We start from the raw sequence: 20413 nt of genomic DNA on the forward strand, positions 1-20413 counted from the left end.
ACACGTTTAGTGTAAGATATTTGTGTGATTAATATATTTTGGATTTTAGATTCATCATTATCTCAAAAAAGTAAAATATTATGGATTTCTAAAATATTAATTCAAAATATATATATTATTGAAATTATGCGGATCTTGGTTCATAAGTGGAATAAAATTTAACAATTAAGAATAGTGTTAGTGGATTAATATCATAACTGCTAAGATTCTAATAAATTCTCCGGTGAAAAAATTATTATTTCATTCTCACACTTTTATAGCAAACTAATATGATTTTATGTTATAGATCCTATACAACTAAATATATCTACAAATAAAACCCACACATAGGTGAGAATCCAAAACAGTTACTTATTTTATTATCTGATAAACTAAAATAATATGTTGAACGAGATATACCACTTTTGTTTTACTATTTTCTGTCTTGAAATAGATGTAACCTCTTTCTCTTATTGTTTTTTTTTTTTTTAATGTAGTTATCTTTACATATAATTAAAGACAAAACTGATCACTTTTTAGTCTAAACCAAATTATAAACAAATAGAATACTTAACTGGTATGAGTTTGGTTATATCAATGTTAACATTCCTAAAAAGAATATGTTTACCAAAATGTAATATATTATAAATTTAATAGCAAACTTAGTTTTTGAAATCAATTCCGCACGTACGTGCGGGTCTGAATCTAGTACAACATAAAATTAGTGAAGATAAAACTGTAAAAAATATTGCCATATACATACTTTTAATTTTCACCGTTTTATCACTCAGTTATGTTTAAAAAAATGTACTACGAATCAGATATATATATATTAATATGAATATGATCCAATAGTATAATTAGCTGAAACAACAGATATCAATACCGGCCCTGTTGTTGATTGCAAGGTTTGGTTTCCTTATGACAAAAATGACGAAACAAAACAAGTTAGGAAAGAAATCAGATTCGATGACGTAACGTTTTTTACAAAGAGATGTTAACTCTTTGATTTATTATTTTAAAAAAAGGGCCTAAAACTTATCAAAACCTGATCTTTTTTATCCAATTCACTCACCGAACTCCTAAAGTCTTTTCACTTTTCAAATCTCAGAGAGAAGAAATTAAGCCATGGCGAAGAAGATTGGAGTGACGATGGAAATTGGGAACGATGGTGTTGCTGTCATCACCATTACTAATCCTCCTGTTAACTCTTTGGCCAGTCCAAGTATATATAAAGCTTGATCCTTTTGAGCTTCTCTGTGATTTAGATTAGATCGTAAAACCGAATTTTCATCTTGTTGCTGTTGAATTCTCTCAGTTATTGCTGGGTTGAAGGAGAAGTTTCAAGACGCGAATCAGAGGAATGATGTTAAGGCCATCGTGTTGACCGGTAAATCATAAATTGAGCTACTTTTGTTTGATTGATTGATCTTGTAGCTAAAGATTGTGAATTTTGAATTAATATGTTAAAGGGTTTTGTAAATTTGAATTGTTTTGTCTTATCATAGTTTGTTTGTTGTTGTTACCTATAAAGAGTTTGAATGATTGAATCATTTCAGGGAACAATGGTAGATTTTCTGGTGGTTTCGATATCAATGTATTCCAGCAAGTTCATAAGACTGGTATAGTTTCTTCTGTTCTTAAGTATATAGTGAAGCATGTTGGTTCCTGGGTTTTCGACTGTCTCGTTTCTTGGCAGGGGATTTATCGCTTATGCCTGAAGTATCTGTTGAGCTCGTGTGTAACCTGATGGAAGGTATTTGTTAAGCTTCTTTTTAGTTCCAAATTTTTCTTTCCAAGGTTTGCACTCCTCTCCAATGTGATGTTGATACTGTTTTCTCGTTATCAAAAGACTCGAGGAAGCCGGTTGTTGCTGCAGTGGAAGGATTAGCTCTTGGTGGTGGTTTAGAACTGGCAATGGTAGGATTTTTGACTTTAAATCTCAGTGTGCTTTTTATAAGTGTCTTTTGATATCCTTTTTAAGTAGTGTTGATTTTTTCTGGCACCTTAGGCGTGCCATGCCCGAGTTGCTGCTCCAAAAGCTCAACTAGGCTTACCAGAACTCACACTTGGAGTTATTCCTGGTTTTGGAGGTATGGGATTTCTTTGTTCAGCTTTGTATTCTTTTAAATGAAAGAGACGATTTGTTGGATAGTTAATCTAATTTTGTCTATGAAGGAACCCAACGTCTTCCAAGGTTAGTAGGCCTTGCAAAAGCAACTGATATGATACTGGTAGGGATGGCGTTTTTATTGCATTTACCAACAGTTTCATTACCAAGTTGATTTGCTTGGCTGATTATCTTGTTCAACTCTATACTGGTGTTTTGGTAGCTTTCGAACTCAATATCCTCAGAAGAGGGTCATAAACTGGGTCTCGTTGATGCTTTGGTGCCACCTGGAGATTTGTTGAGCGCGTCCAGAAAGTGGGCTCTAGACATTGCGGATGGACGTAAACCCTTTTTGCGCTCACTGCACAGGACCGACAGAATTGGTTCTTTATCTGAAGCTCGTGCTATATTGAAGAATTCAAGACAGCTAGCCAAAAAGATAGCCCCAAATATGCCTCAACACCATGCTTGCATTGAGGTGATTGAAGAAGGAATCGTCCATGGAGGATATAGTGGGGTTCTTAAGGTATCGTTATGATTCGACGCTTACTGTATTTCTCACTTACTGCTTGTGAAAAACTGTTAGTCATGATTCCCTAATTATAAAGGTCTAATGAGCACCAACAAGTTAGAAGAGTTATAAATAAGCCAAAATCTATCCATTCTAGTTGGTTATGTACTTAAAATCTTTGATTCGCAGGAAGCAGAAGTTTTCAAGCAACTAGTACTGTCAGACACCGCAAAGGGTCTTGTTCATGTTTTCTTCGCACAACGTGCAACATCAAAAGTAAGATTGGCATACATTGTGTTTATTCCTCCTAGCACTTCTACTTTCCACATTTAGTGTTCATCCTGAGCATCTATCAAACACTTTTCAGGTGCCTAATATTACTGACGTTGGATTGAAACCGAGGCCGATAAAAAAAGTTGCAATTATTGGTGGAGGTTTGATGGGTTCTGGCATCGCTACGGCTCTACTTCTAAGCAATATAAGAGTTTTGCTCAAAGAAATAAATACAGAATACCTTATGAAGGGAATAAAATCAGTTGAAGGTTATCATCTTATCCATTACATATGCAGTTGTTATTTTTATAGAAGTATTATCTTGGTCACATACCAAAAAATTTGAACTGTTGTCTACGTTGAGCCAGCCAAAATCGTTCTTCATAAAAAATTGATTGGTTGCATAGTGAAAAGGTTTTCGTAGATGAAATTTTATGTATGCAGCCCAAATTAGAAAAGTGTACGACATTTCGGTGGGTTGTTTTTAAGCCAAAAGAAGCATCCATAGCATATGATGGAACAATAGATTATATGATTTATTACTGTTCCTGTTTACAGTAGATGCAATAAACTTAGTTTTTTTCTTGCGACAGCAAATATCAAAGGCTTGGTATCTAGGGGGAAACTGACACAAGATAAAGCAGGAAAGGCCCTCTCTTTGCTCAAGGGAGTACTCGATTACACAGAATTCAAAGATGTGGACATGGTCATAGAGGTCTGCCTTCAATTTCAGTTATCTACTTTGGTGTTATCTGTCGTTCTCTTTAGTTTCAAGTATATCCAAATCTAGATAATTTGAAGAGAGGGTCGACTAGTTTACATGTGTTCTTACTATAAGGCTTTGCTTCTGGTACCATTTTTCAGGCAGTGATTGAAAATATTCAGTTGAAACAAAACATATTCAAAGAACTCGAAAAGGTCTGTTCACCCCATTGCATTTTGGCGAGTAATACATCTACTATCGACCTCGACGTAATTGGGGAAAAGACTAACTCAAAAGATCGCATTGTTGGTGCACATTTCTTCAGGTCATTCTGTGTTTCCAATGCCTTTATGCTTTTTCTCATATTTTTTATGTAATTTACAAAGGTTTGTCTTTTTATAGCCCTGCCCATCTGATGACCCTTCTCGAGATTGTTCGTTCGAAGAATACTTCTGCTCAGGTGATTTTGGATCTCATGGCGGTTGGAAAGGCCATAAAGAAAGTTCCGGTTGTGGTTGGAAACTGCATAGGCTTTGCAGTGAATAGAACATTCTTTCCATATGCACAAGCTGCACATATGTTGGCCAATCTAGGTGTTGACTTGTTCAGAATCGACAGCGTCATTACCTCTTTTGGCTTGCCGTTGGGCCCATTCCAGTAACTCTCTCCCTCTTTGTTCTGTTATGCACACTTTCTGTGTGTCCGTACGTGTGTCAGTTTGTGTTTCTGTTGCTGTATGGCTACTCTCAGCAACTAAAAAAAGCTTATTTTCTTGGATGGCTCAATTCTTAGGCTTGGTGATTTGGCTGGACACGGGATTGGATTAGCAGTTGGGCCTATATATGCCAAGGTCTATGGTGATCGCATGTTCAAATCTCCACTGACTGAGCTTCTTCTTAAGAGCGGGAGAAACGGTATGGCGTTGCTCTTACTTTTGTAAATTCCTAATGTGCCAACCTTTTAACATTTGCGGCTTCAGGAAAAATCAACGGGAGAGGATTCTACATATACGAAAAGGGAAGTAAACCAAAACCCGATCCATCAGTGCTTTCAGTTGTTGAGGAATCAAGGAAGCTGACCAATATCATGCCTGGTGGGAAGGTAAAAAAACAAATGAAGAGGTCTTATGAAATATACGTAGTGCTTTGGTATTTTTTATATTAATGCAGTCTTGTCGTTCATTTGCAGCCTATATCAGTATCTGACAAAGATATTGTAGAGATGATCTTATTCCCTGTGGTTAATGAGGCATGCCGTGTCCTAGATGAAGGAGTTGTGATCCGAGCCTCAGACTTGGACATTGCGTCTGTTCTTGGAATGAGTTTTCCTTCTTACCGGTGAGGATTCTAAGTTAAAAGGGAGCTTTTTGTGAAATTCTGGGATTTCCTTGCCTCTGGTCTAATCTTATGCATTTGCACTTCCAACAAATATCCATTTTTTCATCTGGTTGAGTCTCTCTGGTCATTTGCCAACATTCAAAATTTTCCCTTTTGTTTGCCACTGAAATGTTTGGTGATGATCTTTTCTTATGGTAAGTAAGCGTTTCTTTTGTACCTGTTGCAGCGGAGGAATTGTTTTCTGGGCAGACATGGTTGGACCAAAGTACATATACGAACGGCTCAAGAGATTGTCAGAGATGTATGGCGGTTTTTTCAAACCGTCAAGGTATCTGGAGGAAAGAGCAATGAAAGGAATGCGTTTGGTAAAGTCTCTCAACTTGTTTTTTTGTTCAAGTTTAGCATTAACTCTGTCGAATTGTTTCTGTAGTTTAGCTAGAACAAAAAAGATCTGTATAAAAGTTTTTGAGAAAACAGTTTATATTAATTATTAGAGCTATGAATGAACTGTTTCCAAGCTTATGAATGCAGTACTAGTCTGGTTAACGTCGATTTATTGATTTTTAGGCCTTTTTGCTTACTATTGCATAATAAAATTCTGGTTTCTGGCTGCAGAGTGAATCACAGTCGTCGAGGTCTCGAATGTGAAGCGTTTGAACAAGTGTATGCTGGAGGAGAGGCTGAAGGTGGTAATCACTAAATGAGAATAAATCAGTCTCTCTGGTAGTTTCAAAGTTAAAATGCTATAAGGTGTTTCTCGTTATTATGTTCTTAATAAAATGTTTGTAGTGATGTCAATTCTCATATATGTTCGTGTGTTATGAGAAAATATTAGAATGAGCTAATAAAGTTAATTTTTATCAACCCCAAAGTATTATGTATGATTTGTTCAAGCCAGGAAGAAAATATAGAGAAATTGACGTACTTCTATCAAAATATGTTATATTCTTATATATAACTTTCAAATCCTAGAGAGGCTGGTTGAGAAACATCTCAAATCACAGTAAGCAAGGATGTTCTACAGAGCAATCAACACAAAAAGAAAAAGTAGTACTGAATAGAAACACTAACAAAAAAACTCGTATAGTAAGAAACAAAGCTCTTCATAATCTACACCAGCCCTTTAAAGAGGAGAGAGACTTTATAAGAAAAGAAAGATAAAAGCGAGAAGAAAGCTTAGCAACACAATAAAAGCCACACAGAAAGAAAAATTATGGTGGTATTGTATTACCTCTGATAACAGAGTGGTGGTGAGGCAGATTTCAGCTTCTTGTTTGTGTTCTCTCTGGTAAGTTATTTTTCTGTCCTAAGTAGAGTATAATCTATTTGATTCAGGGGTCTTTATTCTCTGATAAAGCTGGAGGTTTATTATGATGATGGTGAGTGTTTGTTGTTGCTACTGCTGCTGCTGCTGCTGATGATGATGTTGTGTTCATCAGCTGCATAGGCTGTGGTTTGTTGACTGTAGGTTGAGAAGTTGCTCGTGAAGCTCCATTCACAACTGGTACTTGCTGCTGAATCCCATTTTCGGTTTTCACAGTCGCGGTGGCGGGTGGTTGTAGATGCCTTCTTGCTAAAGATGAACACTTTGATTCTGCAAACCAAAAAACTTACCTAATTTTAGAACTTTAGAGAAGATTGTTCCTTGATGAAAAATCTGTGTGAGTGACAAACAAAATCGTTACCTTTTAATTCTGCGTAAGAGATAAGTCGACTAAGGCAATCTCTGAATTTGGTTAACACCACTTTCTCTTGCTCTGCGTATATCTCTGACTGGCCCTGTGAGTTTGTTCCACAGCCACGGGGGTCTACTGAACCATTAGGTGGAGCTGCTGATACCATGAAGATAGTGTCTTGTTCATCGCACATCAAAGCCAAAGTTGCTGGAGATAGTGGCTTCGCTTTAGAGGCATCAGCACCATCTGAAAAAGAATCATCTGGTCCAGACTTATCAGCTTGATTTCCATCAGCTGCAACCATCTCCACATCAGCTGCATCTTTATTCTCTTGGGAGTGATCTTGTGCAGAAGAAGCTAAAGAAGTGTCTGTTTGATCTTCCACTCGATTTTCCTTTTCCTTCCTTTGATCTGAGAAAATTTTGAAGGGGAGATCAATGAACAATATACATATGGATCTAAAACCGCAGCAATACAGAGTTGTTACTCGAATTCTTACCAGTTAATGTCTTGGCTGCTTCTCCGGCTACAGCGACCAAGACAGAACAAAGCGCTTTCACATCCTGTGGTTGGATTATATCTGCTAAGAGGGACCTTGAAAAGAAGCATAAAAAGTCAGTTTTTTTTGAAGCTCTGGGATCAGCTAAATAACTTGTGAACGCTAGAAATCTCACCTATATACAAACTTTGATGGAACTGACGATGCATTGCCACCAGCACGAGAAACAGGTGACGGAGATGTGCCTGGGCCAGTAGTTCTTCCACTATTTACCTAATACAAAAAATAAATAAGACTTTACTTCTAGCAACAGCATAAAAAAGGATATATTCAGTTCCATATATGGAAAGCCAAAATGCTAAAATGGTAACTTGGTACCTGTGGAAACTGGCCAAGTCTAGATGAATCTTTGGTTGCTTGGTTGAACAAAATATCTTGACCTTTTCGTCTCTTAGGTGCTGGAGAAGGAGCAAAGCCAGAGGAACCGACAGCTCCAGTAATGGCTGCATTTGCTGCTTGTTGGAGATAAGTCATGTGGTTGGCATGTTCACCGTGAAACAGAGCTTGTCTCTCTTCACTTCCTTCAAAGTTTTTGCAATCCAAGCATCTACAGTTCTCGGAACAAAGAATGTTTGCTTGAAAGCACTCACAATACTTCTTAAGGCATCCCGATTTCTTGCAGTGGCAACCTTTGTTATGTTTCCCTGACAACACAACTTCACCAATGTCTTCCTGCAAAAAGACAAATCAACAGTTTAAACATCCCACAATAACTTAGAAGTTAAAAGAACTCTCCCACGATCTGAAAACAAGTTCATCAGGGTCACGTACCCTTTTATCCCGCGCACCATGTGGACTGCTAGCAATTTTAGGCCTAAACGCAAATGGATTCCGGTCCAGAGTTGCTTCCACAGCTTCTCGTCTTGCCGGTTCATTATCAACATTGTTGAAACAATTTACACAGTTACAACCGTCACAATATGTTCCGGATGCAAAGCATTCACAGTACCTGGTAAGATAGTGCACAGTGTAAAGCCTAATCAGAATCTGTGATGCACAAATCCACATTGGTTAACTCAGAAAACTAAGACTTTGAGTTTCTTAGACATGCAGCCGCAAAAAGGGAAAGATATGAACATGCAATCAAACAAACATGTCACCCCAGAAACTAAAGACTTACAGTTTCAAGCAGCGCGAGTGTTTACAGTTACACTGCTTCTTCTTTTGAGGGGTTCCATCTCTAGCTTCCACTATAGGCCTTGGTCTAGCTATTGGAGATTCCGGGTTTCTGCCCAAAAAAAAAAAGAGAAGGAAAATTTTGAATTTTGTTTCATAAAACTTTTGTTAATCATTGACTATGCGAGTTCTACAAATCTTAATCATTGGACACAAAACCATTAAAACTAGTTTCACCAATTTCACCAAATAGTCTAAAAGGATTAAACTTTACTAACCAATTTCATCATCCCGAATCAAACTCAATTGAGCTAAGATCACAACTGACTATAATCTCCCAACCCAGAAACCTTTAAAATTCTCATCACAGAAACCTCAATAGATAAAAACTTACGGATGCCTGATTGGCGCGTTAAGGATCAGTGCTTGAGACGGCAGAATCTGTGTCGTCGCCACTGGTAACGTCGGTCGTACCTGACCGATTGCTATGGTCATACCAGGCCGTATCGTCGAAGGGACAGTAGGAGTAACGATGGGTTTCACCGCCGGCGTAGCTACGACGGTAGGAGGAGCAGCTGGTGCTTTAGACAGTGAATGTTCATCGGAGCCACCAGTGAAGTCGAGCTGCCTCGCTGGATTCTTCGCCGGAAAACCCTCTTCAACACCGTCCTTTTTTGGCGGGAATTCGCCTCCTCCGCCGCCTTCAGCCATCCTCACAGATATTCAAATCTCGGATTTTTCAAAAAAAAACCCAGAAGTTTTCCTTTTTTTCCTTTTCCCACAGCGCGAAGGAAAAGAGAAAAAAAAAGCAAGAGAAGAAAATTCACACAAATCAGCTCACAAAATCGAGATCCGAATCTCGCCGGAGCGAGAAAATCACAAACCGATTCGGCGGCTGTTAAGAAAAAAAAAAAAAAAAAAGCTCCAGACTTTGAATTTGATCCGCGCAGAGAGAGAGAGAGAAATAGGGATAAGCTTTTCAGAGAGATGAGAATTAGGGTTCTATTAGGTTTTTAGCTCTCTAGACAACGAAGAAGATGAAGAGGAAGCCCTCAGAATAATTTGGTGAAATTAAAAACAAAAACCAAAAAAAAAAAAATTAAAAGCAAAAAAATACTTTCGGTTTTGTTCCTTCTTCGTCTGGGGCTTCTTCTCTCCTCCTCCCTCTCTCTCAACATGTTTTGAAATTTCAATTTTTCTTGGATTATATTGAACGGTTGGATTTGCGTGGCAATCTCATCGTACGGTTCTCCCTTAATACGTTGATCCGACGATTCGAATTCATAAATGCTTTAGGTTTTGTTCTCTTCGAACCGTCCGATCTACGCTGAAGCAAATATCCGAAAAGCCCTTTTAATATGTGTGTTTCTGTAATTCAGCCAATTGGAAACTGACACGTACACAGACCCACTCGTGACTCACACAGTACAAACTACAACACCTTTGTCAAGCGGAAGCTGAAACGGAAGGGGCCCCCTTTTAAAGAAGACTAATATTTTCGATTTCGCCCCGAAACTTTCTTTCACATACGAAAGAGCACCAAAATTGTTCCTTTGTTTTTTTTGCACATATGGCACAAAAGTTTTGCTAAACCTTTCAAAATTATAACAAAGAATCTAAGGTGTGTATTACAAAAGGTCATATTTGATTTTCCGCGAAAATTTTGTAACTGTTTAAACCAAATTCTCAAGACATACACAGGTTTTTTTTTTGCATCAGTAAGAGTTACCCATTCTGTCTCTGCCGCCACGTCGATCATCTCGTCCTCCTCTGTCCAAGTAACTATCACGGCGGTAATCCCTGTGCGGTGGTGGACCGGCTCCTCTCAATGGTGGAGGTGGACCATCTCTCAATGGCGGCGGTGGGCCATCTCTCAGTGGCGGTGATCTACTCCTCTCTCTTGTGAGTCTACCCCATCTGCCACCACGAGATGGAGGAGGTGGACTGAGAGGTGGTCGTCTGTCGTAATGAGGTTTTGGGAGTGGCTCAGTATGGGACCAGTCAGATGCTATTCTTCTGCTAGGAGGGTAATTATGGTCTGGGTAATGTAGACGTTCTCGTTCTCTGTCTCTATCTCTCCATGTGGGATGGTCAAGTCTTGGTGGCGGGTAGTCTCTGGGCCAGCCACGTGGAGGAGATCTGTAGCCATTAAAGTCTCTTCTTGGGGAGAAATCCATGGGAGGAGGAACAAGACGAGGCGGTGGAGAAATGTTAGCCGCTGCATAACGATGCCTCTTGCATTTGTTGCAGGACTCGCGTCTCGCAAAGTTCAAGTTTCTGCATCTGTATTCATACATACAAATGAGACTTAGAAACTTCTTCAGATTGTGAGATATGGATAACAGAACTCTGTAGAGTTCACATAGAACACCAAGAGTAACCAGAGATACTTACAATGGATCGAGACAGTACCAATCTCCATCTCTTGGCTGCACCTTCGGGTTATTGTATCTGCTCATGCCCTCGCTTCCATGCGCAGGTTCAGGTCCATCAAAACCTCCTCCATAAGGACGAGCACCAGTTCCACCTCTAGCATAAGGTGGTGAATAGTCTCTGTGTCTCCCAGATGCTTCCCTTCTGCTGCTGAACTCACGACCACGAGACTGAATGACTGAATGATTAAGATCAGAGCCATGCCGGTGATCTTCATATCCACGACGGCCTGGTGAGCTAGAACTTGCACGAGTTCTATGTCCTACACACACACACACAAAAAAGTAGCCAGTAGAAGGATATTAGGTCAATACAACAAAAATTGAAAACTATTATCAAGTCAACAAGTTTCAGGTACACTGAGTAATCATAGAACTAGATATTAGCAGACAGCAAAATTTCAAGTTCATCAAGGGCATTTTCTTTGAATGCTTGAGAAAACACTTGAGCACTGACAATGTGAAATTACCAATAACATTCTCAGTGCATATACCAAACAACTCAACGCAAGATTCTTTTCTCTTTACACTAAGCACAGAACAGGAAATGCTGATATGCATCTGTAGCAGTATAAAATCTCGACAACCCTAAGTGTCACTGAACTCTTAGCTATACAATTGTCTATAGCAAATGACATTCTTGAACTTCAAATAAACGAGACACGTTTACACCTCAAAACACCCAAACCATTCAGATTAACATTACTTCTACACGACCTAAGTTGTTTCAAACAAGAGTAGTTGCATAAACAAACACACAAAACCAAGGTTCAATTGCAAATCACACTACATTACGGCAGTACATAGGAACCAAATGCTCAAGAAATAACTAAAGGAGAAGAAACAAGTGATGCCCTGTTCTTCGCGCTCCCCAATTTCAAACATCGAAACCAAAAGGAGAAGAAAACTCAAAAGAGGACTGAAATATAATAAAACAGAAACGATACGAACCGCTGCCACCTTTATACCGATCCGAGCGAGCAAATGAGGGACGGTCACGGGAGACTTCTCCGAGTTCATAGTCTCCGGCGGCGGCGTTACGGCCGTCTTCGCCGTCGTTGCTTCCGGATGGGCGTACGACGAGACTGCTGATTTGAGGCGGATGATGATGATGATGAGTCGTCTGATCTCTTCCAGTCGACCCCATTTCTCTCCGATTGTCAAGTTCACTCCTGGAATCTCGATGTCCGTTTCAGCAAAAAAAAAAAACCCTAAGGGTGAGAGAGACTTGGCGATAGATGCTGGAAACTGTTACTAATTTATCTTTTGGTATATCTATTTTAGTTTAATTTCCAAAATAGCCCCAAAAGTTTTATATGTTTGTACTCTAGTATTTCATGGAGTCAAATCTATTGCTGCGGCAAATCAGACTCAGTTATGATTTTTGTGTGTGCTATTTATGATATCAAAAGATGGTCTCATTAGGTAGAGTTGCTCATTCAACCTTCAACAGAGACCAAGTTATAACTTATGTTTTTTTATTTTTTTTTTTTTTTATTTTATTTTATTATAACTTATGTTGATATGAATGAAAAGTGCAAAATTGGCAAACAGTTACATACAAAGATGAGATATAGGAAATTTTTTTTTGATGAAATACAGAACACAGGTAGCAAAACTCAGAGGAGATAGATTTTTAATTCTTTTCTCACTGTTTACTTCAGACAGAAAAATAGGGTAAAGATTGGCCTGGTAAACAAGAAAACTAGCTCTTTAGCTAGCTTAAGGCTACCAAAGCCTGACACCAACTTTCTAGTTGTAATTGTTACCGTTTTCTATACCAGCGAGAGTGGAAGAGAGAAGAAGAACACACACAACACAATTTTGGCAGAGTAAGCGAATTCTGGGGACGTCGCAAGGATCAAGATTCTCAACCATGGAACCGCCGAATGTAATCGATCTGACAAGAAAACATCAGATATCAACACAATGAACTGAGAACAGTGAGAGAAACAAGGCGGAAAAGAAACAGTGTTATGAGGGAATAGAGCAGCAAACTATTTCAAAAGCAACTTAAAATGTTAACTAGTTTCTTATCAGTATGCGGGAACCAGATCTTCAGACAACAAAGATTTGTTGCAACTAAGGCAAACACATGTCAGGTTTTGGTAAATATCCCCCCAGTCTACAAGAGGGAGAAAGAAGCAAAGCCTTTATGACTAATTTCTGTGTCTAAACTAAACAACAGCTTTTGACTGCGTACCTTAATTGTCATTCGGGGTTAGGTGAATTCTATTGTAAATCCACTACTGGTAGGCTTCACATTCACAGGTCCAAAGCCGTCAAAATCTGAATCTGAATCCATTTCTCTGTAATCATTCCACTTTCTAGGAGAATCCTCATCTGGCCCACTCATTGTCGGAGGCACATAGAGCTCAGAAGCTGGAACTGGAAGAGGCTCTTCACTGAAATATTTGTCATTCAACATCTCTACAGCAGTAGCTCTACTAGCTGGATCATAACAGATAAGCTTCTTGAGTAGCGATATCACATCTCCAGAATGGTTAGGAAGACAGCCTTCTATACCAAGAGGAGATTCTACTTTAGCAAATGAGATCGACTTGTAGTCTGGAAGATCGACACAACCTGGCCAGACCTCTTCATTTAAATTTCCCAGCACGTTGGTTACTCTGCTGATCTGATCAATATCTGAAATCCCTGGGAACAAAGGCTCAAGAGACAAGAGCTCAGCAAACACACAACCAAGCGACCATAAATCAACCTCTAACCCATACATTGTAGATCCATAAAGAAGTTCTGGTGGCCTAAACCATCTAGTTCCCACACAAGATGTCATCAAACCCTCTGTTTCATCCAATGCTTCATCAGCATCATAGGTAAACGAGTTCCCACCGAGATCATCATCCATTTCACTCACAGTACACGTTGCAAGGCAAGATGTATCTCCATCATGCACATTCGAATCCTTATCAGTATCATCTCTTACAACCTGTTTAGCCTTTAACTCTTCCACCTGTCGAAAATATTCGTCTTTACTCATCGCTTCCAGCTCCTTACCATCAGAGCCTTGCCGAGGTGAGTTCTCATAATCAGGAATCACTTCTGGTGGTTCTATACTAGTTTCTCCATCTTTGTCTTCTAGTTTATTATCATCTGAAGCTACAATGTCAGGCTCCATGAGTATCCTAGCCTGTAAAAAAACAAACCAAGAAGACAACACACATTTTACAAACACAAAACAAACACTGATTACACACAAAATGAAAAGTTCAGTAGTATCACCTGACCAAAATCAGCAAGCTTAAGCACACCGTCATCAGATATCAACATATTCCCAGGCTTTAAATCTCTATGTACAATCAAATTCCTATGACAAGCATCAACACCAATCAAAATCTGAATCATCCATCTCTTAATCTCACCAACGGAGAACCCAACACCTCCTTCTTCTTCTCCCATATTCTTCTTCTTCTTCTTCCTCTTAGCATCTCGTATCACCACGGCGAGATCCGACCTGAGGAACTCGAGCACAAGCACAGCGTTCTCGTCCTCATGCCAGAAGTACTCGTGCATAACGACGACATTAGGAGATCCAGAGAGGATTGTGAGGGCATCAATCTCTCGGAAGGCAGACTGGTAATCGAAGATCTCCTTGAGCGCTACGATTAGACCGTCGGAGAGACGGCGAGCTCTGTAAACGTCGGCGTAGGCTCCGGATCCGACTCGCTCGAAGATCTCGTACTTTGCGATTATCTCCGGCCGGGTATGGATACTCCAGCTGCTCGCCGGTTGTTTATCCATCTTCTTTCTTCGAATCGACGTCGTTTTCTCTCACGGTAATCTACTTCGACGATGATAATAAACAACGACGCTAACGAATCTCCAGTTCCTAATGACTAAAATACCCACAAACGAGACGACGTCGCTTAATACTGCTTTTTTAGTAAGTTTAGCTTTCACTTTTTCAGAGATTTCTTTTAATTCGGACTAAGATTAATAAGTTTTGGTTACATTTCGGTTTAGTTTGGCTTAGTGTGCACCATACCATTTGACTGTACAACCAAAAACAGAGAAAGGAACAAAATTCAAGAATTCCAAATTTGCTAAAAGATCCAAAACTTGTTAACAAAGACAAGAGAATGTTACAGAATCTGCACAACCAAAAAACAGAGAGAGGAGCTTCACATACACAAATAAGAGAACCAACAGTTCCCTTATCTTTCACATTTGGTGAGTTTTTTCAACCTGCGAACCAGAAAACAACCATAGAGCGAGAGAGAGGTACAATGTTGCTGAGACTTGTGTTGTGTCTTAAGCCGCGGTGCAGCCTCCACAGACAATACTCCTGCAGGTTTTTGAGAGGTGAAATTGGTTAAGAGTCTTGTTTTGTAAACTTTTATCTGCAATCTCTTCTTCACATAGTACCCAAAAAGGATACAATCTTAAAAGCACTTACGCAATGGAGCAACCGGATCTTCTGTGTTTCTGCTTTCTCCGTGTGACCTCCTTCCTCCTTGGAGGCTGAAGTACCACCTTGATAGATGTGTCAAACACGGCTTTCACATTCTAAAGCAAAAATCCAAACCAAAGTTGTCATAAGATTCTAACATTTTCACCAAAACATTATTTCTTGAGATTGAGCGTGTCAAGGAACTTACTTGTTGAGTCTTGGAACTGCATTCGATATAAGCAGCTGCACCGATTTGCTTCCTCAACTCCTCCCCCTGTCACCATAAATTAAAGTTTTAGAAAGAGTCATTTCAAAACAAAAACCAATAGCAAGATTACGCGTATATATACCTGACTAGAGGTAATGACATTGGTGTGATCCGCGAGGTATCCCTTATCATCTCGGAGATCTTGAGAATACCAAGAAGTAATGTTATAATTAGCCAAGAAGAATTGAAAAGAGTCTTTTAACACAAAAAACAAAACCCACCGAGCTTTGTACCAACAAGAACTATGGGAACATTTGGGGCAAACCGACGAAGTTCAGGCATCCACTGTCAAAAAACACATGTAATAAATCAACATCCACCAAATTCATAATCCAAATATGTCCCAATGCAAGGAAAATTCAAAACATTTACCTTCTTGAGCACATTTTCGTAACTAGCTTTGCTAATAAGGGAAAAGGCTAAGACAAAGATATCAGCTCCTCTGTAACTCAATGGTCTCAACCTACTGTAATCTTCTTGACCTAAAGACACCAATCAAAACAACAAACCCCACAACTTAATGAATAAGAGAACTCTCTGAATCATCAATTTTCAAATCTTTGGTTCATTGTAATCTCAAAATGAAACCAGACAATTTTGATTTACCTGCAGTGTCCCAAAGCCCTAGATTCACGATTTGTCCATCCACAGCGACATTGGCACTGAAATTGTCGAACACAGTCGGTATATAATCCTGACATACATGAACAAACAGCAAGAATCATTAATCAAAGGAACCCTAGTAGCTGTAAAAACTAGTTAAAGAGTTAAAAAGACGACAAAGTTGGACTAAAAGCTTAAAATTTTTGAGAAATGGGAACAAACTCTTATAAAAACCCAGTAAGAAAAATTAAAGCTTGACAATGTAAAATGAAAAGCTACTGAGTCTGAAAGAAACACTCACAGTAGGAAACTTGTTGCTAGTGTAACAGATAAGCATACAAGTCTTCCCAACAGCTCCATCTCCAACAGTAACACATTTTATGAACTTGGAAGCGCTCATTTTCTCTTACTCCAAGTACCAGATTCCAAACCTAGAAGTTTAAAGACAAAATATGAGCAAAATTTATAGAAGAAGAAGAGTGGTGAAGAAGTCTAGGGAATGAGCTTACAAGAGAAGCTTGCAGTGAGTATCAACTGCGGCGACAACCAAAAAAAGAGTGTAAATTTCGATAAATTTAACCTTATTTATCAAAAACCAATAGAGAAATTATATAAATCAAATTGAAATGTGTGTTTTTTTTTTTCTAGAGAGTCGAGACAGAGGAAGAGTTAAATGTGTCGGAAGTTCTCAGGGTTCGTCCAAGTCAAAAGTCTTAAAAAGGGCAAACTTTATTGTCCCTCTCAATAAATTTCAAAAACTTGGCAAAATATGAAATTGCAAAACCATAAAGTATATTATAGTATTGGACAAACATACCCACTTCACCCTTCGTACTTTTTTTTCTATCCACTCTTGTATCTAAAAGTTGGATTTTTCAACGGTTACGTTGAAACACGTATCGACCGTTGTGAGATATACGACACCGTTTCCACATTCTGTCCTCTTTTTGATGTCCAGCTAATGTGTTTTGGTCTTTTGTCTTGGGAGTTTCCTCTCCAATCTTGAGCCCTTCAAGGATTTACATTTGAACCATTATTATTTTATTTCTTTTAAAATCAGGATCTTTAATTTGTGTCATTGTTAAACCATATACTTTAAAAAAAAAAATGAAATCAGTATAAATTCTGATATTATTGAGGCAAACGAAGTGGATTTGAACATTTTAATAAAAAAATATTGCATTCAAATTTAAATCTGGTGAGTAGTGTGACACTAAAGAAAACAATGTACTCAATTTCCAATAGACCAACTAAATACAATAGTAACTAAAACCAATGAACAAAATGCAGCTTTTATTATTAATTAAGAAGAACTTCATTATTTGATTCAGACACATATATCTACTTGTGTCTTGTACATTATTCATTTTTTCCCGTGTTACATGATCTTCCACTCTCCTTAAGTCTTAACCCACACATATCATTCAGAATCTTGCTTTCGTGTAGAGGCAGCAAAGCAACGAACTTCACGAGAATATCTACCGAGTTTTCTGCGGCGAGGCTACTGAATATGTTGGCCTCGTTGGACACGTCGGAGCCGCCACCAGCGAGATCGGACAGGGCACGGATGACAATGAAAGGGAGGTTTTGCTGGTGGGAAATGAGAGCCACCGCGGCGCTCTCCATTTCAATGGCGGTGGCGTTAAACTTGGAGTTGAGGAATGTCCGGTAAGCTGCATTGTCGACGAAGACGCTTGCACTCATACCACGGTCAACGATGGTGACCTTCGGTGGTCGAGGGAGGCACGTGGTGTTCACGCACTGCGGTAGCTTCGTGTCCTGTTTTTTGTTTTGGAAGACACAAATAATTGCATTATGTTTGACCAAAAAAAAAATAATTGCATTATATAACTATATATTAACAGAATAGATCAGTTTAATTGTTTTTTTACTTAAATTAATGAACTTTTATTTTATGATTACGCTGGAGCATAAGAAGTTTGCCGACAAAATTAAATAAAGGTAACAAATCTAAGGACTACTATATGTAGTACGTTACGTATATCTCTACTACAATTCTATATGTTCAAATTTCTATATGCGCCTATGTGCAGAACTAAAAGAGTATATATTTTGAGAAAATTAATTTATATATATGTTTCACTTATTTTTGTGTCATTCAATACGTTTTATATATCGTTTATAAGTTGACACTTTTTATTGAAATGCTAGACAAACATCTTGATACGTAAGGGACGATCGACTAGCTAACGTATTGTGAATATTTTCCGAAACTATATTCAACTTGGATGCAAAAATAGATTATAAACACTACCAACAACAAAGACAAATCTAAATATATATGGGCCAGTTTAGTAGTCAAACCTCGAGTTTGCGTGCAAGATTCAAGTAGTACTTGTCAACGGGAATCCAGAACACTTGTTGCCGTTCTTCAGGAGTACCGGTGACCGGAAAGATTTCTTCTGGTTGGTACCAGATCCGATTAAGCAAGTTATCGGTTCCGTTACTGTATTTCGAAAACTGGAGATAACCAACTTTCCGAGTATAGTCTCCACCGGATTCGAGAGCCAATTCTTTGTCAATCCCATCTCCATACCTCTGCATTCAAGAGTAAAATGTATTTTAATGTCCATATAACCAGTTGTACCACCAACATATAATTGTTATTTAATATAACAAATTATTATCATAGTTAGATTTTGACATGTGCAAATTGTACTAAATTTTCTGAAAGAAGTTAACGACCACAAGTTTAATAGCTTAATTCAATATAAAAATCTCAACATAATTGGTTGTTATTTTCTTACTATTTTTTTCACAGCAATTGGTTGGTAATGGTCATAGTCAAATATATAACCCTACGTCGTGCGTACCTGCCAATTCCAAAGGCCAGAGTGTGCCCAATATTGAGGAATAGTGACGTCACCGATCTCAAGGTTAACATCTGCGTTTCCAGCGATTCCATAATGCAAAACTCCTTTCAGCCTAAACAGGCTCACCAGTAATTGTGTTGTTACTCCTGCATTCACCTGTTTTTTTATACATTGATTTTTATATTAAGGATCATAATATGGGAAAAATTGTATTGACTAAAGACATAAAATATAGTTAGACTATTTTCACATATATATATAAAACGTACCATTCCTAATCCTGACATCACGGTTACAACAGGTTGGCCTGCTAATTTTCCAAATCGAAACTTTCGACCTACATGATTGAAATACATGAATAAATCAATTATGTCTTGTTATAATTTGAAGCTTTCAATCGTGATAACTTTGCTGATACATGTTTTCCAAATGAATGACATAGAAAGATAATAACCTGCGAAATCGATGAAGGGCAACGAAGAAGATGGGACATAAGATGGAGATCCGAGAAGAGGGTTAAGTTCATAGTTGTTTGGAGCTACAATCCCCAAATAAGGACCCTTTCGATTCATCTTCTCTATTTTGCCCAAAATAGTTCGAGGTATTTCACCATTTGCTTCTTCAATAACATTTCCCACGGACAAGAAAACCACAAGAAAACCTATCAAGAAGAATCCCATAACTTCTTCTTTTCTCTCTATGTCTTTTTCTTTTGATTACCCTTTAATTTGTGTACTACGATTATGTCCCCCATAGGTTCCTTGTATATATATGCATATTGCAAATGTACTACAATAATATGACGTGATATAAAATAATAATTAGAAAACAAATTAGTACGTGATAAGCATGGATTACGTTTAGTTGTGGTGTGGTCAATTATTAGTATGATACGTGGTCCTGGAACCGGTGAAAAGATTTTAAATACTTTTTTTTTGGCCGGGGGGGTTAAATTTCTACTATTGTACAATAATGAAAATGAGGATCAATTTTTATTTTTGAAACGTAAGCACAATTTTTTTTTGGAATGTAATTTTAAATTATATTCAAAAGAAAATAAACGTTTTTACAACCAGTGCAATATTTTCTGAAAAAGTGAAAGATACAAAATCACAATTAATTTGGGGTATCGAAATTATTTGGGAAGAATATCCGGAATCTACCATTTGGTAAATTTCTTGAGGGTTTATACGTTCATGGAGGGAAACTTTTTTGTTTTTGTTAAATAATAATCCTAATTGTACACAAAGACTCCAGTCTAGGCGATGAGGACAACTTTTCTTTCGTCGGCTTTTTGGTAATGAGGAGACAGTAACTCAGCCACGCCGACTATGTCTTCAGATTTGGACTACTTGGCTCTGGTTCGAATATGGTTATATTATATATGTACTACATTTTGATGTGATCATAAAACTTGTTGAAGTTTTACCACCACTGAGTATTTAACAATATGTAATTTAATTTGAAAAACGTTTACCAACGTAAAAAAAAAAAAAAAGGAAACGATGAGTGTATTTTGGGCAGCTGCAAAAAAAAAATGAAGTGTATTTTGGACTTAAGACATTGAAACTGGATCGTGGTACGATATTCTGAATAATAAA

General features: G+C 38.1%; 6 protein-coding genes across 7 annotated transcripts; 1 reads left to right on the forward strand and 5 right to left on the reverse strand.

Moving 5' to 3' along the window:
- The first annotated feature begins 867 nt into the window (after positions 1-867).
- Positions 868-5777, forward strand: LOC104717299 (peroxisomal fatty acid beta-oxidation multifunctional protein AIM1). The gene is made up of 18 exons (XM_010434846.3): positions 868-1204; positions 1298-1369; positions 1539-1601; positions 1679-1735; positions 1832-1899; positions 1991-2072; positions 2158-2213; positions 2313-2615; positions 2790-2876; positions 2968-3142; positions 3467-3588; positions 3738-3901; positions 3979-4233; positions 4369-4490; positions 4556-4677; positions 4765-4913; positions 5140-5278; positions 5529-5777. Exons 1-18 carry the CDS (start codon positions 1108-1110, stop codon positions 5559-5561), a joined length of 2166 nt encoding a protein of 721 aa, XP_010433148.1. The 5' UTR covers positions 868-1107; the 3' UTR covers positions 5562-5777.
- A 61-nt stretch (positions 5778-5838) lies between these two features.
- Positions 5839-9712, reverse strand: LOC104717300 (protein tesmin/TSO1-like CXC 5). Its single transcript, XM_010434847.3, has 8 exons — positions 8659-9712; positions 8269-8376; positions 7920-8097; positions 7467-7820; positions 7264-7361; positions 7089-7183; positions 6599-7000; positions 5839-6507 (listed from the first exon to the last, which is right to left on the reverse strand). Exons 1-8 carry the CDS (start codon positions 8973-8975, stop codon positions 6245-6247), a joined length of 1815 nt encoding a protein of 604 aa, XP_010433149.2. The 5' UTR covers positions 8976-9712; the 3' UTR covers positions 5839-6244.
- Positions 9713-9846: 134 nt separating this feature from the next.
- On the reverse strand, positions 9847-12058 carry LOC104717301 (uncharacterized). Its single transcript, XM_010434848.3, has 3 exons — positions 11648-12058; positions 10659-10959; positions 9847-10547 (listed from the first exon to the last, which is right to left on the reverse strand). The coding sequence occupies exons 1-3, from the start codon at positions 11841-11843 to the stop codon at positions 9980-9982; spliced, it is 1065 nt and encodes a 354-aa protein (XP_010433150.2). The 5' UTR covers positions 11844-12058; the 3' UTR covers positions 9847-9979.
- Positions 12059-12268: 210 nt separating this feature from the next.
- On the reverse strand, positions 12269-14743 carry LOC104717302 (cyclin-dependent kinase F-1). The gene is made up of 3 exons (XM_010434850.3): positions 13940-14743; positions 12900-13847; positions 12269-12596 (listed from the first exon to the last, which is right to left on the reverse strand). The coding sequence occupies exons 1-2, from the start codon at positions 14456-14458 to the stop codon at positions 12918-12920; spliced, it is 1449 nt and encodes a 482-aa protein (XP_010433152.1). The 5' UTR covers positions 14459-14743; the 3' UTR covers positions 12269-12596; positions 12900-12917.
- LOC104717303 (rac-like GTP-binding protein ARAC7) lies at positions 14733-16705 on the reverse strand. 2 transcript variants are annotated; one of them, XM_010434851.3, is made up of 9 exons: positions 16488-16705; positions 16280-16409; positions 15982-16069; positions 15748-15857; positions 15597-15660; positions 15458-15516; positions 15316-15381; positions 15114-15223; positions 14733-15002 (listed from the first exon to the last, which is right to left on the reverse strand). In XM_010434851.3, exons 2-9 carry the CDS (start codon positions 16376-16378, stop codon positions 14969-14971), a joined length of 630 nt encoding a protein of 209 aa, XP_010433153.2. In that variant the 5' UTR covers positions 16379-16409; positions 16488-16705; the 3' UTR covers positions 14733-14968. The 2 variants fall into 2 exon arrangements, with proteins under 2 accessions (XP_010433153.2, XP_019086822.2); XM_019231277.2 differs by having other exon boundaries at positions 15609-15660; positions 16488-16668.
- Positions 16706-17254: 549 nt separating this feature from the next.
- On the reverse strand, positions 17255-19639 carry LOC104717304 (bark storage protein A-like). Its single transcript, XM_010434852.3, has 5 exons — positions 19267-19639; positions 19082-19149; positions 18813-18968; positions 18304-18537; positions 17255-17757 (listed from the first exon to the last, which is right to left on the reverse strand). Exons 1-5 carry the CDS (start codon positions 19490-19492, stop codon positions 17338-17340), a joined length of 1104 nt encoding a protein of 367 aa, XP_010433154.2. The 5' UTR covers positions 19493-19639; the 3' UTR covers positions 17255-17337.
- Positions 19640-20413: the final 774 nt, after the last annotated feature.

This window comes from Camelina sativa, chromosome 10, assembly GCF_030686135.1.
Source record: "Camelina sativa cultivar CO46 ecotype springtype chromosome 10, ASM3068613v1".
NCBI lineage: Eukaryota > Viridiplantae > Streptophyta > Magnoliopsida > Brassicales > Brassicaceae > Camelina > Camelina sativa.

Excerpts from the sequence above, each read along its gene's own strand:
- LOC104717299 (XM_010434846.3), top strand. The coding sequence starts at position 1,108 with ATGGCGAAGAAGATTGGAGTGACGATGGAAATTGGGAACGATGGTGTT. Across the intron at positions 1,205-1,297 it reads TAACTCTTTGGCCAGTCCAA|TTATTGCTGGGTTGAAGGAG; the intron begins GTATATATAAAG and ends GAATTCTCTCAG. Across the intron at positions 2,214-2,312 it reads AAGCAACTGATATGATACTG|CTTTCGAACTCAATATCCTC; the intron begins GTAGGGATGGCG and ends GTGTTTTGGTAG.
- LOC104717300 (XM_010434847.3), bottom strand. The coding sequence starts at position 8,975 with ATGGCTGAAGGCGGCGGAGGAGGCGAATTCCCGCCAAAAAAGGACGGT. Across the intron at positions 7,362-7,466 it reads GACTTGGCCAGTTTCCACAG|GTAAATAGTGGAAGAACTAC; the intron begins GTACCAAGTTAC and ends TTTTTGTATTAG. Across the intron at positions 7,001-7,088 it reads AGCAGCCAAGACATTAACTG|ATCAAAGGAAGGAAAAGGAA; the intron begins GTAAGAATTCGA and ends AAATTTTCTCAG.
- LOC104717301 (XM_010434848.3), bottom strand. The coding sequence starts at position 11,843 with ATGGGGTCGACTGGAAGAGATCAGACGACTCATCATCATCATCATCCG. Across the intron at positions 10,960-11,647 it reads TCGGTATAAAGGTGGCAGCG|GACATAGAACTCGTGCAAGT; the intron begins GTTCGTATCGTT and ends GTGTGTGTGTAG. Across the intron at positions 10,548-10,658 it reads TGGTACTGTCTCGATCCATT|ATGCAGAAACTTGAACTTTG; the intron begins GTAAGTATCTCT and ends GTATGAATACAG.
- LOC104717304 (XM_010434852.3), bottom strand. The coding sequence starts at position 19,492 with ATGGGATTCTTCTTGATAGGTTTTCTTGTGGTTTTCTTGTCCGTGGGA. Across the intron at positions 19,150-19,266 it reads GCCCTTCATCGATTTCGCAG|GTCGAAAGTTTCGATTTGGA; the intron begins GTTATTATCTTT and ends TCAATCATGTAG. Across the intron at positions 18,538-18,812 it reads CTGGCCTTTGGAATTGGCAG|AGGTATGGAGATGGGATTGA; the intron begins GTACGCACGACG and ends TCTTGAATGCAG.
- LOC104717302 (XM_010434850.3), bottom strand. The coding sequence starts at position 14,458 with ATGGATAAACAACCGGCGAGCAGCTGGAGTATCCATACCCGGCCGGAG. Across the intron at positions 13,848-13,939 it reads AGCTTGCTGATTTTGGTCAG|GCTAGGATACTCATGGAGCC; the intron begins GTGATACTACTG and ends GTTTTTTTACAG.
- LOC104717303 (XM_010434851.3), bottom strand. The coding sequence starts at position 16,378 with ATGAGCGCTTCCAAGTTCATAAAATGTGTTACTGTTGGAGATGGAGCT. Across the intron at positions 15,517-15,596 it reads TCTTGTTGGTACAAAGCTCG|ATCTCCGAGATGATAAGGGA; the intron begins GTGGGTTTTGTT and ends GGTATTCTCAAG. Across the intron at positions 15,382-15,457 it reads ATGTCATTACCTCTAGTCAG|GGGGAGGAGTTGAGGAAGCA; the intron begins GTATATATACGC and ends TTATGGTGACAG.